Consider the following 16,489-nt stretch of genomic DNA (forward strand, 5'->3'; position numbering starts at 1 on the left):
AAATGAACCAGTTACACAAACATTTTTTAATCAAGATTAACTGGTTGTTGAAAATAATCATTTATGTTTAGCATTTTTGGGGATTCAGCAATCCAAACAGATATTTAAGAGAATATGTGATTATGCAAGGAAGTAAAAAGTAAGCTTTTGTCTCAAGTAAACAATAAAATCTTGCAAATTTAGTCGCTATTTAATTATTTCTCAGGGGAAAAAAACGAGAAAAAAAAGCACATCACTGTAAATTAGAGTCAAAGATTTTAAACTGCACAGGCAGCAGTCTTTTAATCTCCTATAAAAACACAAGGATACAAGAAGAAGCTCAGACATCTTACTGGGTTAATGAACGAGAGTGTAGTCCACACATTTTGCTCCCAGCAGCTGATGAGATGGTCGACGCAGTGCATTTCCAATTTAATAGCTCATAAACCTCAATCACCAACTCTGACATCCACATGGAAGTAGTCTTCAAAGCGGAGTCAGCAGGATTTCAAGGCCAATTGTTGGTCATATACAGTAAACACGGCTCTGATTGGTTGTGCGATATAATGCGCTGTCAGTGTCTTGTTTACGCTTCCACTCTCGCATCGCACATTCAGACTTTCCCTGCAGCCATCACTTCTTGGGGCGAAAGCAGGAATCGTTCACATCTGTCTGTCCCCGCCTCTAGACTGGCCCCACGTTAATTTATCCCTTCTGTCGGCCTTCACACAGTGATCTCCCGCTGACCCCATCTTGACTTCCTCTCCCTCCTTTGTCTGTCATGGTGGCATGATGGAGCGCCACGCTGATCCTCCACAGTAGCTTTTCCCTAAACGACTGGGCCTCTGGGGACTTGATTCAAGCCTCTTCACGTTAAATCTTTCCACACGTTACGACTTCTCCCAAAATGAAATGGCGGAAAAAAAACATTCCAACCGTGTCTGAAAAGTAGGTAAAATATTAAAAGATAATTACGCTGCATGTGTGCAGTCATGCCTAGAATTGGATGTATATAGTATGCACTCTAGTGACATGGTGTATATGAGCGTGTTTATCCCTGGATGATTTCATGAATGACTTTGTGTGACTAACCACATTATCTGGTCCGTAGCCGCAGTCCAAGACAGCACATTACCACATAGATGGATGCAGTCGTTGTGTATATAAAAGACAGAGGCTTCCCCTCCCTCACCCCGCTGCAAGATGAACATCGTGTCGGCGACTTTAATCCTCATGCACACACACACACCCACACACACACACTTTACTTCATGCTCGGAGCTTTTTAAACTGCTGTGTCATTTCGCGTTTAGATCCAGCCTTAACAACCAAGCTGAAAAAAAACTAAGCAGCAGTTGACACATGGTTTCTCCAGTTGTGGGAGAGCATGTGAAAATGTATATCTGTAGCCTATGTCATGTCAGGACTGTTGCGCCTGTATAATAGATATTGCAAAGTAAAAAAAAAAAATCGAATTTCAACTTTTACTTTGGGGAGTTGATGACTTGCCCAGACTCATTAGATCTGTTTCCTTTGAGCATATCTGGCGTTCAACTTTATCCAACACATTCCCTAGCTTTCCTTTTGAACATCTTAGTAGGGCTGTTGAAACCTGTAAACCTGTAACATCTTCATTGAGTCAGTGCTGGTAATTTGACTGCATAATGTGCAGCGATGAAAACATAACCTTCTTTACGAAGATGAAGCATTTGAAACACTCAGTTGGACGGCAGTTACCATGGCAACAGTCGAAGCCTCTTCTAATTATTTCAGTCATCCCTACTTTCAAATCTCATACATTTGATCACATGGACACCTCTCCTAAAAAATAACTTCATTATGCTTTTGTTGTGCTGAACACATTTGTTTTAACCAAATCTCAAAGCAGCTGCACCAGTAGGTTCTGTGACTGTCTTGGATGAGGAAGAGGAGGCTATTATATCTTGCAAAAATCCGTAAACTGGACTGAAATGAGGACAAGAATGTCCTTATGCTGCTGAAACAAAGCAAAAGGAAACGGTGGCACATAGGGGAGATTACTGATGGTAGACAGAGATGCAGCAGTTTCACTCTCCTCCCCTGGCTCTACTGTATGAATCTGAGGTTTTTCCTTTTCTTCCCTTTAACATGAAGACAGTCACGTCTGTGTGGGATTGTCGCAGCGGTGATGTATGAGAAGGATTCATCTTTACAAAAGATCAATACACAGACGAGTGAAGGATTAAAGGGAAAATCTGAAAAAAAGAGTGAAGGATCTGGATGACAGTGTCCTCATCCACAGGGCACGAGGGTGAATCATGTGCTTTGGCCTTTGCAGTCACCAGACCTCAACTTAATTGAACGTCTAGGGACATTTTGGACTGTCATGTTAGACAGTGCTCTCCTCCACCATCTTTAAAACACCAAATAAGGGAAGACGTTCCAGATACTGCTGCTCTGGAGACACGTGGATAAGACACCTTGTACGAGGACACGTTTATCTCTTTTTAGCCCAAAATTAGCCGGTGTACATGTTTGTTTTAAAGCATGGCTAAACCTGTTAAAAAAATATGATGGACTCCTTTCCCATATCCAGTAGAGGAGTTTGCCCTTTTCCCTGATGCGTCATCCTCCACGTCACAGATGCACCAAAACTGAGGTGCTCTTTCAACTGTCTGTCTTGCCAAAGCAGCGCGTTCACCCGTGTGTCATCCTTCAAATTCTGGAGCGGATAAAAAAGTCCGTGTCCACTGCAGAGACATTTGACCCGGGAGTGATCGGACATTGTATCCATTCTCCAGCCAGATGTTAGTGGGTGTTAGTCGGTTTTGTGACCACTGGAGAAACGGCTTTGGAGTTGGGTTTTCCTTTCATTTGTAGCCCGACTGTTACTTCTGCACAGAACCTCTCCCTGGAGCATAGAGAGAGAGACAGTTACTATATTAGAGCTGTGAAGAAGAAGCCTTGTGCTATCCCTCGGGACTCCAATTTTTTTTTCATCTCCAATTTAGTTTCCTCTCCCACAATAATACCCGTATCATCTACAGGGTCCCCGCTAGCAGTGCATTTACCATACTGGAAATGAGAGTGTGGAGTTTATTAATTTAAGAGAAAATGCACACGTGAGCTCGTGGTAAAATGCGGAGGACGTTAATGCGCAGTGCAGATGAGAATTGAGAGAGGATCAAAACGCGGCACATCAGGATTCATTGTGAGTAGAAGACAGAAATGGAGGAGAGGGGAGGGGAGGGGGAGGGTGAAGTTGAGGGGCAACCCCCCTTTCTAGACCAGGGATTCCTTTACTGCAGTGATCAGCAGTCCCCCTCTCCTCCATCCCACCATCCTCCCCCGGCAAGTCTGCCTCTCCCCTCCGCCCTCCCCCCTTGCTTTCCCCTCATACTCACGGTTCTCTCTTTTCTCTCTTTTCTCTCTCTCTCTCTCTCTCTCTCTCTCTCTCTCTCTCTCTCTCTCACGCGCATACGATAGTCACGTTTCAGTGGGGAGGGATGGTCTGCTGCAGGGTACAGTATACGCAGCACATGGTTGGAAACGCAAGCGCACTCGTGACTCACAACCTCTTTACTCCAGCCTTCATTTATCTCTATCGCTCGCCTGCTGCTCCACCATATATCCTTGCATTCATCCTCCTCCTTCTCCAGCTCTTTTCTCTCTCCTCCGGCTGGTCTGTCCATCTTCCACCAGCTATCCTCGATACCCCCTTCTCCTTCCTTTTTCTCGCTCCCTCTCTCTCTCTCTCTTAGCGGTATGACATTGATTCCAAGGTTGCTGTGCTATTGACTGCTGCTTCGCTGTTAAATATTTCAGGCAGCGTTTCAGTGGCTGTGTGCCGAGGGAGGGGTTGGGGAAAGGAGGTGGTGGGGGGGTCTCTCAGTCTCTCTGCAACTACTGCTGACAAACAAGCTGGCGAACAGACGGGTGGACACACACACGCACACACACACACATATGCAACCACCACCTGCAAAGGTACATTCACACGTACATGTCTCTCCACAGATGGATGTACACACACACACTTTAGCATGCGTCTGTGATGGTGCCCCACGTCTTGGTGGGGTGTGCGTATCTCGATGAAATCTTTCCTCCCGGCTTCAAGCAGCTGAAGTTAATGAATGGGCAAAGCTTTGCTGGACCGCTCTCAGCAAACTGTGCAGTTATTCCAGACCAGCCAAAACGCCTCTCTCAGCACGTCATCCGATCGACTGTTTCGGCTCTTCTTGGTGCCAGGGCACTGTAATTAGTATTCTCATTTAGGACACACACACACACACAGACACAAGCACTCGCTAAATGGAGCTACTGTCACATTCAGTCATCTTTGGCCTGGCGGTGTTTAGATGAGGCTTTTCCCCCCTGTGATCCTTATGGTTCACAGCAGAAGTCACAGTCACAGAACTTGGGGAAAAGATGTGGTATGCGTCTGGGAAGAACCCGTTACATTTTAGTGCAGATCTGAATCCAGAGGTATCTGAATCATGGGATGGATTCTAAGAATTTGTTTTTCATTTTCTTTACCTCTTTGAGATAGGGCATTTGAAATATTAAAAAATCAGGCATGTTTAGAGGACTGATATTTATGAGTGTGCCATTTGGGTCGGATCAAGATATAGACCCGAACCTGCTGAATATGTGGTTTAAGTTAAGTTAAGTTAACACGGCCTGTATATGGACAATCACTGAGCTTGTGATGGGTTGCATTTAGATGTAATCTATTCATAATATCTAGAGCTGACAACAGGGGGTTAGCACCTCATTGCCAATTAATGTCACTCTTGTTCTGCTGTGTGAACCTTTTTTGCAATTTACGATTTTTAGGGTCACATGTTGCAGTGGTGGTTAACTTTCGTACTTTGTTTATCCAAATATTTGCCCTTTCCACATCATCACTACCTTGTGCATTTGCAGAAGTTAGACTTGTTTGGATTGTCGGACTGGAAGCTGGATTAGACGACTGATCTGATTGACGGTCACATTCTCTTATTGACAGCCGGGACATTTAATCAGCAGTGGTTGATTGGCAGCAGTGTCTGTCAGGTTGACGCTGGGTTTACAGGGAATCAAACTGTGGTGCCCCCACTGTCCTTTCAAAAAGAAGTCGGAGTTTGTTTTGATGACGTATGACTGTGGCAGTTAAGTTAAGACAGCTTTTACTTCACCATAAATCAGACTCAAAGTCTCCAAATTTGAACTTTATACAGGCTTGTAAGGTTTTTGTTAGTGACTGGTTATTATAGAAAGTTATCTGTATAAGACAAAACTAACCTTAAAAAAAATCTGTGCATTGTAGAGATTTTTTATTCTGAAACATGACGCATGAATCACAAATTCCCCAGGTCTTGACCTTTGTGTCTGGGTCGTCTCATGAATCACACAGTGGAATTTTTTTTTGCTTTCTGAATACTTGAGCTTCTTCTGCTGTTAACCAGGATATCCGTCCCCCTGAGAAATGAAAATCTTCTCTTAGTATTCACACCACTGACTTTATCGCTGGCAGCCTCGCCTTGATCTCGCTTCTCTGATTTCGACCATTTTGCGACCGTCCGGCATGTGAACGCTGTGATTGGTAGATGGGTGTCCACAGTGTAGCTTATCTCATTGATATTGAATTGAAAAGCATCTGGTTGCAGTGATGGCGTGTATAAATAATACACAATCACAATCATCGTCGTGAGACTCATGAATCTCTGCTGCTGTGCTTCAGCTCTGTAAGGGTCAGAGAGTGTGTGAATATTATTAATCAGATATTAGAGCAGTTGTACGCTGGGCGAGTGCATCTCACTGAGGCCTGCTGCATGCTGGGAAAAACGCAGTGAGGTCTGTTGATAGTGAGAAAGCGGTCCGATGTATTTCTTCAGAAACTGCAGGGTTAACCGTGTACGCGTGCCTGTGATTCTGTGGTGCTGCTGTGTACGCAAAGGAGAGAGTAATGTGTCTGCATTGAATAGTGTCAAAATAAGACAGTGTTGCATAGCTGTGGGCAGCACTTGTTAAATATTAGAACCAGTCTGCAAAGGAACAGAGACATATTTTGTTTGTGCATGATAACTGTTTGCATGGCTTTTTTTGGGGGCTTGATGACCACTCATAGCGCCTTAAATTACAGTTTGCCGTTCACCCATTCACACACACATTCATACAGTGCATCTATCAGTTGCAGTTTTTTTGTTCTATGAGGTGAACGCACAAGTAAAACTTTAATCGGAACAGTTATGTATTTGCCCCCCCCCCCCCCCCGTGCACTTTCTTCATATTTAATTTCCTGATGTCTGAGAAGATGTGACAGTGTGTCTGATGCCATAAAAGGCTCGACCGCAGCTCAGTGGAAAATAAGACGAGCTCTGTAATTCGAAACATGCGCAAAGCACATGAACAACAGGAGGGTTTCCCCAAGCTCTGCTGCGCCGTTGGTCTTCTTCCCATCCTCCTCCTCCTCCTCCTCCTCCTCCTAGTCTAGAGTGAAGAAGATGTGTGGGGACTTCATGCTTAACCACACTGTTGTTATTGAAGCTGCATTTGGCTGCTTTCTTCTTGTGTCTCCCACTGTGGAGTCTTCATCCTGGTTTCTGTTTTTGGATGCGTGCGTGCGTGCGTGTGTTTGTGTGTGTGGTCGTTTCTGCATGAGCCTATCGTGGAATATTTCTGTGACTATACTGCAGTTAGATCTGAAAATCTCTTGGGTGTGGCTGCTATCTGCATTCGGGGAAATTGGAACAGAGTAAGCCATTTTGTAACATGATCAATGGTCAGCCTCACATAAACAATGAGGGAGGTAAATGGATAAGGCTGGTGTCACATACTGGCTGACAGAACAGAACTGTTAGATAAGCAGGAGCTCTGTACAAGTGCATTTACCACGTTTCTCTTCCTGTCTGCAGGTTTGGAGGGGCGGCTCCTCATGGCATGGCCAGAGACTGTTGTGTTCCTCCACTGCTCCAGAAGGTAAGTCCTTAAGAGCCGTATCAGGTGTCTCCCTTTTCAAATCAAACCCCCAAGTCCAGGCCCTGCCACCATCAAAGACAAACCTTTTTTGCACCAGAAAAGAATTCTGCATCGATCAGACAGAATAAGCTCTTTGAGTTAACAGCCAGTAGTCATTTATATGAACTCTGTCTCGGGGTAGCATCTGCTCGTCTGTGTGAGAGGCAGGAGAATGGGGGAGGTGTGAAAAGTGAGAGGAATAGAGAGGTAGGGGAGGAATGGAAGGAGACGGCTGCAGCATTACAGTACAAGCTGATTGGATTTTAAAGTGGGCATTAATAGCTGGAGCATTGGAGCCGAGATTGGCCCAATATCCTCACACCTTCAACGGTGTGCCTGCGATGCTCGGATAAAGCCGGACAAAGGGAGCAGGTGCAGGAGGAGAACAGCACAGACACTCGGGTTAATGTTTCAAATTGTCAGTGTAATGAATGAAGAAGTCGGTGCACAATGAAATGTCTGCGCCCCTTTGTCTCTGAACACGATCCAGAAACTCCCGCTTGAGCCGCCCGCGCTACACGATGATCCGTCACTTGTTGGTGCGAGCCCAAGAGGAGATCTGCTGATTCACTGCAGTGGTCCTGAGCCGGAGGGAGAGGTGGCTGAGTGCAACAGCGGCTGCTTGGATCTCGCTCCTCTGTGGGCTCGCAGGTGTTGATGCATGGCCCTGTCATTAGGGGCCACTCAGCACGATAATTGTATAAGCTGTACAAGATCATTGTAACCTGTTTGGTTACAAACCAGTAGAGCTGGATTGCACACCATTGTTACCATGCTAGGAAAAAATGAAGTGCCACCGAGCAAATCATTGGCTCTGCTGTGTGGTTTTACAAAGTGACAGCCCTTATGTTGGCGCTAAAAAACCCAGCAAGGACAAATAAAAGATCTAAATCACTGTAGACGTCAAAATTCGTGACTGGAATGTTTTCTGTTTGTCCTCCTCTGAGTCCTTCCCTTCTTTTTCCTTTATTCGCTGTTATGAAAAACCTTTCAAGCAATGAATGGATTGTTATGTGTAGCTCAAGGTCTGTTGGATTGTAAGTCCCACAACAAAAGCATTATTTAGAGCTTTTTTGTGTCTTTCTGTCGGAATAAGATATATCAATAGTTGGCTCAACGAATCGAAATAGCTGCTCTGTATTCTCAAGGCTTATTTTGATGCCGTCAGCAAGTACACAGAGTTGAAACAAATCAGAGTTCATATATATCTCTCATGATATATATATATATATATAGATATATAAATATATAGGATTCACAAAAACCTCCTGAATTAGAAACAGTTTTAACCTGCCTTGTTGTAGAATATATATTTGTGGTGTTTACAACAGGGTAACATCAGTGACAGGAAAGTAAGCTGACTAAGAACTTGCACTTAGTTTGGTTGTTCTGTCACTGAACTCCTCCAGCAGGTGGAGCTGCCGCTGTACTGCCCCCTGCTGGGTCTCAAACCACCCTCCTTTAAAGCTGATTTATTTTTTCTGGAGAAAAGTCAACTTGAGCATGACACCATAAGCTCACAGCACGGTGGTTCTGGGTTCAAACCTTTCTGTGCAGAGTTAGCATGTCCCCCCTGTGCCTGTGTGTTTCCGTCCTGCTTCCATTCACTGTCAAAACACATGAGTTTATTTGGAGACTCGAAACTACCATTAGATGTGAATGTGAACATGAATGATTGTTTGTCTCCTGATGTCAGTCCTGTGGTGGACTGGTGATGAGTTCAGGGTGTGACCCTGCCTCTCACCCAATGTCAGCTGTGATTGGCTGCAGAAGTAGAACTGTTGTGACGTTGTTGTGGATCGTTTCAGGTTAGTTGGCAGTTTCCAGAGTTCAAGTTGGAAGCCATTCATGATTCTGCTGCGCATATTCAAAATGTAATAATCCAGAAAAAGCCCAGACAAATTGACACAAACAAAACAAACAATAAACTGCTGCTTATGCATTCATGCTAAATACTTATATACTCGGAGGGAGCAGCAGTACATGGAAACACGATTCCATGGTTCATTTGAGACCTCAGGTTGTCATTTTACGTTTTCCTCTTTCTTGTCATTGGTTTTGACTTGTGTTTTCCTCCTGCCTGCGACCCGTCTCACAGAGGTGACGGTGGTGTATCAGAACGGACTGCCGGTGATCTCAGTCAGTTTGCCTTCCAGGCGAGAGCGCTGTCAGTTCACCCTCAAACCTCTCAGTGACTGTGTGGGAGTTTTCCTGCAACAGCTCCAGGCAGAGGACCGAGGCATCGACCGGGTAGCCATCTACTCCATAGGTACGCACACAAACACTCACAGACTATAATCATTTACCCAAGCAGGTCATACATATGCATTCCTCTACATGCTTTCAAGTGTTTTTATATATCGAGGCTATGAGGTGTTCCCACAGCTGTGGCTTTTATTCAGATTCATACACCAATGCATGCACCATGAAATTATTTCTCAGCCCCCACTCTGCTCAGAGGGCTCATTATACGGGAACAACTGGTACTTGAAATCTTGCTCTTAGTGTTTAAGTGCATCTGCTTTGACCTCTCACGATAATCAGACAGCAACAAGCCTGATTATCGAGAGAGGTTGAAGGGTGTTTGAAGTGGATGCCCGCCAGCGCTCCATCTCTCTTACCGCCTTTCCTCCCATTTGTCCCCCTCCCTCTCCATCCAGATGGAGCGAGGGTCGCCTCCTCCACGGGAATAGACATCCTGCTGCTGGACGATTTTAAACTCGTCATCAATGACACCACACACCTCGTGCGGCCACCGAGGAGAGGTGAGGTCCCAGTGTTGCCAGAGCCAGACATATTTATTTATTTTTTACATGTGGATTGTGTTCAAATCTGTATTATTTGTTTGCGTTTGTTCCTCAGAGCTGCTGCCCCACGAGGAGGGAGAAAGGCTGAATGACGTCAAGTTCTTGGTGCAGCAGCTCTACACCACCCTGCGCATCGAGGACCACCAACTTAGCAAAGAGCGCGAGCTGATTGGACGACTGGAGGACCTCAACTCACAAATCCGCCCCCTAGAACAGGTCTTTCCACTTGCATTTCTGTTGTTGGTTAAACGAAACTTTGACACGTAATTGAAAAGTGAAACATGCAACCATATGCAGAAAAGAATACGTAACTTCAAATGATAAGTTGATAAGACTTTTTAATGTCTTTTACAATCTGCATATGTTCATTTCAGCATTATCTTGAGATTTCAGTTCTATTTAGCCATTACAAATTATTGGTTAAAGACGTCACAGCAGATTGAGTCATCAGGCGAGATGGTCAAGAGGCTATGGAGTTGGGGAATCGGCATAACAATGCATTTGTAATCCCTGTAAGGAGAAAATCAATTTGTGATTACATCAAACAGTTAATTTTGAGCTGAATTAAATTGTAATATGCGAGTCAAAAAAAGAGTCGTCAGCTGTTGTTGGTTGAACTGCTTTTTGGTGCTGAAAAAACGTAATGTAGGGTCTGAATGCAAATTTCCTTCTCTTTATTTCTGTCTGACTGTCTGTTATCGTCCTGACTTGTGTAGGTGAGGGTAGAGTTGGGTAAGAGGGCAGAGCGGCGTACCACCTGGGTGCTGTGGGGAGGCATGGCGTACATGGCCACCCAGTTTGGCATCCTGGCCCGGCTCACCTGGTGGGAATACTCCTGGGATATCATGGAGCCCGTCACCTACTTCATCACTTATGGTACAGCCATGGCCATGTACGCCTACTTTGTGCTTACACGTCAGGTGAGACACAACCTTATACTGCAGCTACATCTATGCTATCTATACCTACATTTAAAAAAAAGAATGATTTTGTCCATGATTATATTCCCCGCCATATTAACAAGTCTGAAAACGCTACTGGTACACTGGGCATATGTTTAAGCAGATTGTTCGAATAACACCTCGTCTCCTGCGCATGTAAGCAGTTGTAAAATGGCCACAGCTGTCAGCGAAGACAACAGGATCAGCAACACATGTTAATGATTATCCAAGTTGCGTTCTACACGGGTAGTCAAGGCTAATGCCGGTTGTGTTCTTCCAGAAGAGGCTCACATGATAGGACCCTTATGAATCAGCGATGGCAACCAGCTCTGAGTGTCCACGTCAGACACAGCCCCGGCCTTTTCAAACTAAAATGGGGCCAGCAGCAGGAGTTTCCAAACTTCTCCATTTTAGCGGCTTTAAAACTCTGGAGCAGTTGGGACAGCAGGCGTATCCGTAACATAATTGACGCTTTCTCAAACAAAAACGTAGTAATGTGGCGTTAGTCTGCATCTACTGCTGTTGTTACAGCTGAAAAGATTAGTTGAATTAGCTGATTTACTGAAAAGAATCTTTATAATCCATGAACAGTTTAAGTCAAGCAAAAAGGCCAAACATTCATTGCTAGCAGCCTCTCAAATCCGAGGAAAGAGAATACCTTTGGGTTATTAAAAAGATAATTTGTCGACTTCACCGCAGACTCTTTTTTTTTTTCAAAGATTAATCTCATAAATAACCTTACTGCCTTTGGGCACACTGCTTGTGTATTCAATGCTTTTTTGTGCCAAAAAATGTGATTGATCATTATGCGGATCTCTTGTAGCATCCAGAGAAAGAAGCATCACAGTAATGAAATCTAATGGTTACCCTCTTTGCCACACCCTGCTCTAAACTGTGTTATTTTTAGCTGTTTTAAAGGCCGATCTGGTGACACAGTCGACCTTCCAAATTCAGTTCAGCATTTATGAATCACCGATTGATGTCACCGGTGTGATTTGGCCCGAGGCTTTCTGATCAACTTACCTCCACTTACAATGTGCTCTGTCTGTGTCTGTCTATAATCTGCAGGAGTATGTTTACCCCGACGCTAGAGACAGACAGTATCTGCTGTTCTTCCACAAGGGGGTGAAGAGGACACGCTTCGACGTTGAGAAGTACAACAAGCTGAAGGAAGATATTGCTGAGGTACCGACGTTTGGCCAAAGCTCAATTCACATATTTCTCATTGCAGTACTTAGATTTGTTACGGCCGCGCATGGACCTACTTTCATGCCATTCCACACACACACACACACACACACACACACACACACACATTATCATCTCATATTTCTTTCCTGTCCACCCTCTCCAGGTTGAGTTGGATCTGAAGCGTCTTCGGGACCCCCTCCAGCTCCAGCTCCCAGTCCCGCAGCTCACCGCCAGTAAAAATTGATAGAGCGACCTATCTCAGCTCCTACAAGCCCCTCCCCCTCCTGCCGTCCAACACCCTTCTCCCTCTCCTTTCACCCTCAGCTATTTCTCAGTCTCGTCCCCCTCCCTTCTAACTCCCATCCCTCCCACACCCAATAATCCCATCCCTTTCTCGACTGTGGGAGTTCGTTTTTTCTCTCTTTTTTTTGTTTCTTTATTTTTGATTTATCTTTTTGCTTTCCTAACTGAAAACTCCAGTTGGAATCGCAAGTAAAGGAAAAAAAACGCTAAATGACAAAGAAGGATGATTAGAATACAAGGAAGTGAGGTCTCGTACAGGCGAAGGTTGTCGAGGATAACGAGAAGGACGACGACGATGATGATAATGGAATAAAACTGGCCAAATGCCTCAAGTCTCCAGAGGGACAGCCTGTAAGGAACTCAAGGGGGATATCGGGAATTATCACACCTCTAGACACTCCAGGACAGAGGACATGCAGAGGGGCATTGTTGAGTGTTTGTGTGTGTGTGTGCGTGTGTGGAGAGGAGGGCGGACTTTCAGGGTACACTGGGACACCGACCCTGGCCACGCTGCGGATCGACACAGCCCCCCGCTTCCTTGAGCAGTCAAACTGTCAACACGCACACATCTACTCACTGTCGGGGCAGGCTCCTGGGAGACTCTCTGTCCCACATGTTAAAGTTTACACAAACGTCCTTACTGCAGTCGCACCATCAGGGAGACCATCATCTCCCTGTAGCTGAACTGCTGCCTCTCCCTCCCTGGGCCGAGCCTCCTCCAGGTGACGGACAGCTGTCCTTCCACGTGTGACCTTTGTCAGGAGCTTGTCTCGACCCGGCAGGATGTAGGCCCGGCCACGCCTCGTTTCCTCTTCCTGTTGACGTCCTGTAGCGGGCCCCGTCTGCGCAAGTATGAGAAGTTCTACCGACAACAACATCACTGTGTGTTCTTTTATTCCGAAAAAAATATTTTGGCACTTTTTATTTTGAAAGCCATAGTATATTTGTTATGAGAAGAATATAAATATATATATGTATACAATCAAATAAACAAATGACCAGAGGCTAGTTTCTTTCAGTGGGGGGAGGAGCTCTCTTAAGCACGTCATTTTATGTGAAAACTTGTTTGCATCTCCTGTCATGAAGAAACATCTTGCTACGTCACGTACGCACACTGAAGAAGAACATTATAATGTATGCTGTTTCATATCCTTTTCTGACAAACACATCATATATTTGACAGTAGCAGGCTCCTGTGCATGGCCGCCAATAGGGGGCGAACAATATCGAAGCCAAATCAGGGTGAAAATGGCTTTGATTGGAACTGCAATCCCATCCCTGACCTCACCTGCAGTGATTTCACGACTATAGACGGGAGGAAAATTAAAGAGAAAAACAATATTAAGTGTCTTCGTAAGGTGTATGGCAACTGTGCATTGCCATTATTTCAGAAGACGTGGAGATGTGGTGACCACGAAGGCCACTGCACATGATTTTCTTACTAACACATATGGGCGGGGGCATCGTTGTCCTTTTTCTCCACTAGTTTTTCAGTCAATTCCTTTAATTTGTCACCCGTCTGTAGCTGCTGCCATAAGGAGGTTAAAATAATGACATTATTGCTTCAGACAAACCTACAGGCATGCTATGGTTTAATAGGTCTGAAGAACTGAATGGCTTTAAAAGCAAAGAGAATCTGCAGTCTACAGGAGGAGCGGAATTCGCCTGCAGTTCAATATCTTCATTTCAGATGAAATAACAAAAGGCTACATCTATAACAAAAAGCGACATTGCATTGATTTTATAGAGGGGTTCTTTTTTTGTCAATCCTAAAATAAAGCCAGAGCTTTCTCCTCCCACTGTTGCTGTAATGCCCCCCTGCTCCCTTGATGGCAAGGCAGGGTAGACTGCATGCTGTGGTATGCCCTCAGTAGAAATTTGTGAATGTGTAGGAGCATTATTGCAATTTTGTACTTAATTGGACACTTTTCTTTGCCACATCTAGTTGAAGTGTCACCCCCCCACGTTGATCAGTTAAATCAAAGCATATATTTGTGGTGTCCATTCTTTGGGGGGGGTTGTCGGCTTCACTCAGTGTTCTGTTCAGGGTAAGGATTGGTGGCCCTCGCTCCGCTCCCCATTTGCCCTCCAAAAAATAATATGGTGTCAAAGCCAGTTATGCAGCTGTAGATCACCTCTGCAAAGGGGAAGCACGACAACGTGATGCCCCCCCCCTGCACACAGACGCAAGATCGTGTGCATGCGCGTGTGTGTGTTTGTGTGTTTGTGTGTGCGAGTAGTTGGCTGAGTCCTGCTGAGGAGATCCTTGTGTTTACCTCTGGATTTATTTTAGTAATAAAATGCATGGTTTGGGGTCAAATCAGAAGTTATGCCACGGCAGGATTTGGTCCGATCATTTACTGTGTGTATGTGTGTTATCTCCAAGGGAAACTGTGCCTTTTGGATGATTAATGGTTTAAAGGTTCAGTGGGTAGAATTCAGTGAGATCTAGTGGTGAAGTTGCATGTTGCTGCTGAATTTCTTTCACATCACATTCTACTTCCAAACACGACAGAGAACCTGTGGCAGCCATCACTCCAAACTCAAAGCGTGTTTGAAAAATGGCGGCCTCGATGGAGAGAAGATCCCAATGTAAATCCAAAAGGCCCATTCTTGGGTAACGAAAACAACAATTCGTACATTTTTTAAAGTGAAAACATCACTGGGATAATTTTATATTTCATTTCTGTCTATAGATCCCTTTAGTCTTACACACTGGACCTTTTAAGTGGTGTCGACGATATAGCAAAATACAGCTACAGTAAGAAAGTTATCTCTTATTTGAAAAGACACCATCATAAAAAGGAGGGTTAAATCTGAATGTTAGGAACCGGAAATCAATCTTGCTTTGTGTGTGTGTGTGTGTGCCTGTGCGTACATGTATATAGGATCCAGGTTGACCAATGGTGAGGGGCAAAATTCAGATTCCCACATTAATGAATACTTTGCCCCTAATCCCTGCCCATCCCACTTCATAGCCATCATTAGCTCAAAATTCACTTTACACACACACACACACATACACACAGGCTAACTTGCACACACGACAGCGGCAGTGTTTCCGTGGAGACGTACTGTGTCGGGTGAGAGAGTTGAGGCCTCTCTCTGGAGTCCAATCCTCCCCTCTGCTGTTTCCACACCACACTTCTCTCCATCACCACCACCTTCTCCTTTTTCCTTTTCATTATGCAATCCACCGTTATTTTCCTTTTGTTGTTCTCTTCACTTTTATTTTTTTTTAAACAAAATATATCAAATATAGGGAAACTTTATTATAAAGAGGGTGTTGCATGAATGTATGTTTACAAGGGAAACTATGTAAAAATTAAAAAGATGATTTATCCAAAAAATGAACAAAAAAACAAGCTGCAAAGATAATTTAAGAACGTTGTTTGTAGAGATTCCTAGTTATAAAGGGCAGTGGACAGGGTGGCGTCTTTAGAAGCTGCCCTGCCGAATCTGAATTAATCCCAGCCAACCAACTGCTCCAACCTCATCCAACCCCAGTCCCATCTTCACCTTATTTACTCCTGTGAACCCGCCATCAGCGCACGTTTAAACTCCCCAGTAAGATCATTATTCGTCCTTGTGGAGGAGCGATGGTGAAAGCTTTACGTCCCCTTGACCCCCGTTACTATCGTCCTGGATCTGGGTCCAAAGGAAAAGTGTCAGGTGCACTCTCATCTTATCGGGGAACACCTCCTCTCCTGTCATTTTCACCCGCCCTCATCCTTTATTTTTCTTCTCCAAAAATCACATTATTACTGTTTTTAATGTGTGTTATGTTTTGAATATCTTGTTTGCGTGCACTTACATTAAGACATGTTTGAAAATGCCTAAAGAGTGAAGCTGAATATAGGATTGAAATGATCTTGTACTCCATCCTGACCTCTTATTTTATTTTTGTTTCGCTCCGCCTTCTTTTTAGTTTTTCTTCTGTTGACATATGATGCTGTAATGTTGGCAAAAAAGAAAAATGTAAAATCCTGTATCATTTATGAAATATGTATAAAAGAGAAATGTAATTCAATTATCAATAAAATCCTTATCCAGTTTTTGGAGACAGTGGTCCACTTGCAGTTTTCTGTTGTTCTCTCTGTGATTAATAGACGTAGTGCAGATATTTACAACATGCTTCTTTTCAAGGTCTTGACCACCTCCTCCGTCTCTCCTTGGCCTCCAGCTCTCCCTGCACAGGACATCCTATAAGATAGACCTGTGGAGATAAACTGTCTGTGTACAATAGCCACGTGAAGCGGCAGGCTGCAAATCTGAAAGTCTAAAAATAGG

The 16,489-nt window shown here is 44.4% G+C and overlaps 1 protein-coding gene across 1 annotated transcript in view; it reads left to right on the top strand.

Moving 5' to 3' along the window:
• The window catches only part of mcu (mitochondrial calcium uniporter), a 57,123-nt gene extending 40,856 nt beyond the window's left edge, over positions 1-16,267 (top strand). The window contains exons 3-9 of the mRNA XM_053436038.1: positions 6,855-6,918; positions 9,056-9,226; positions 9,618-9,722; positions 9,820-9,980; positions 10,481-10,684; positions 11,774-11,890; positions 12,060-16,267. Coding sequence (XP_053292013.1) covers positions 6,855-6,918; positions 9,056-9,226; positions 9,618-9,722; positions 9,820-9,980; positions 10,481-10,684; positions 11,774-11,890; positions 12,060-12,140 — 903 coding nt within the window. The 3' untranslated portion in view covers positions 12,141-16,267. The remainder of the gene's footprint in view (positions 1-6,854; positions 6,919-9,055; positions 9,227-9,617; positions 9,723-9,819; positions 9,981-10,480; positions 10,685-11,773; positions 11,891-12,059) is intronic.
• The last annotated feature ends 222 nt before the right edge of the window (positions 16,268-16,489 follow it).

The sequence above is a fragment of the Pleuronectes platessa genome, chromosome 12 (assembly GCF_947347685.1).
Source record: "Pleuronectes platessa chromosome 12, fPlePla1.1, whole genome shotgun sequence".
NCBI lineage: Eukaryota > Metazoa > Chordata > Actinopteri > Pleuronectiformes > Pleuronectidae > Pleuronectes > Pleuronectes platessa.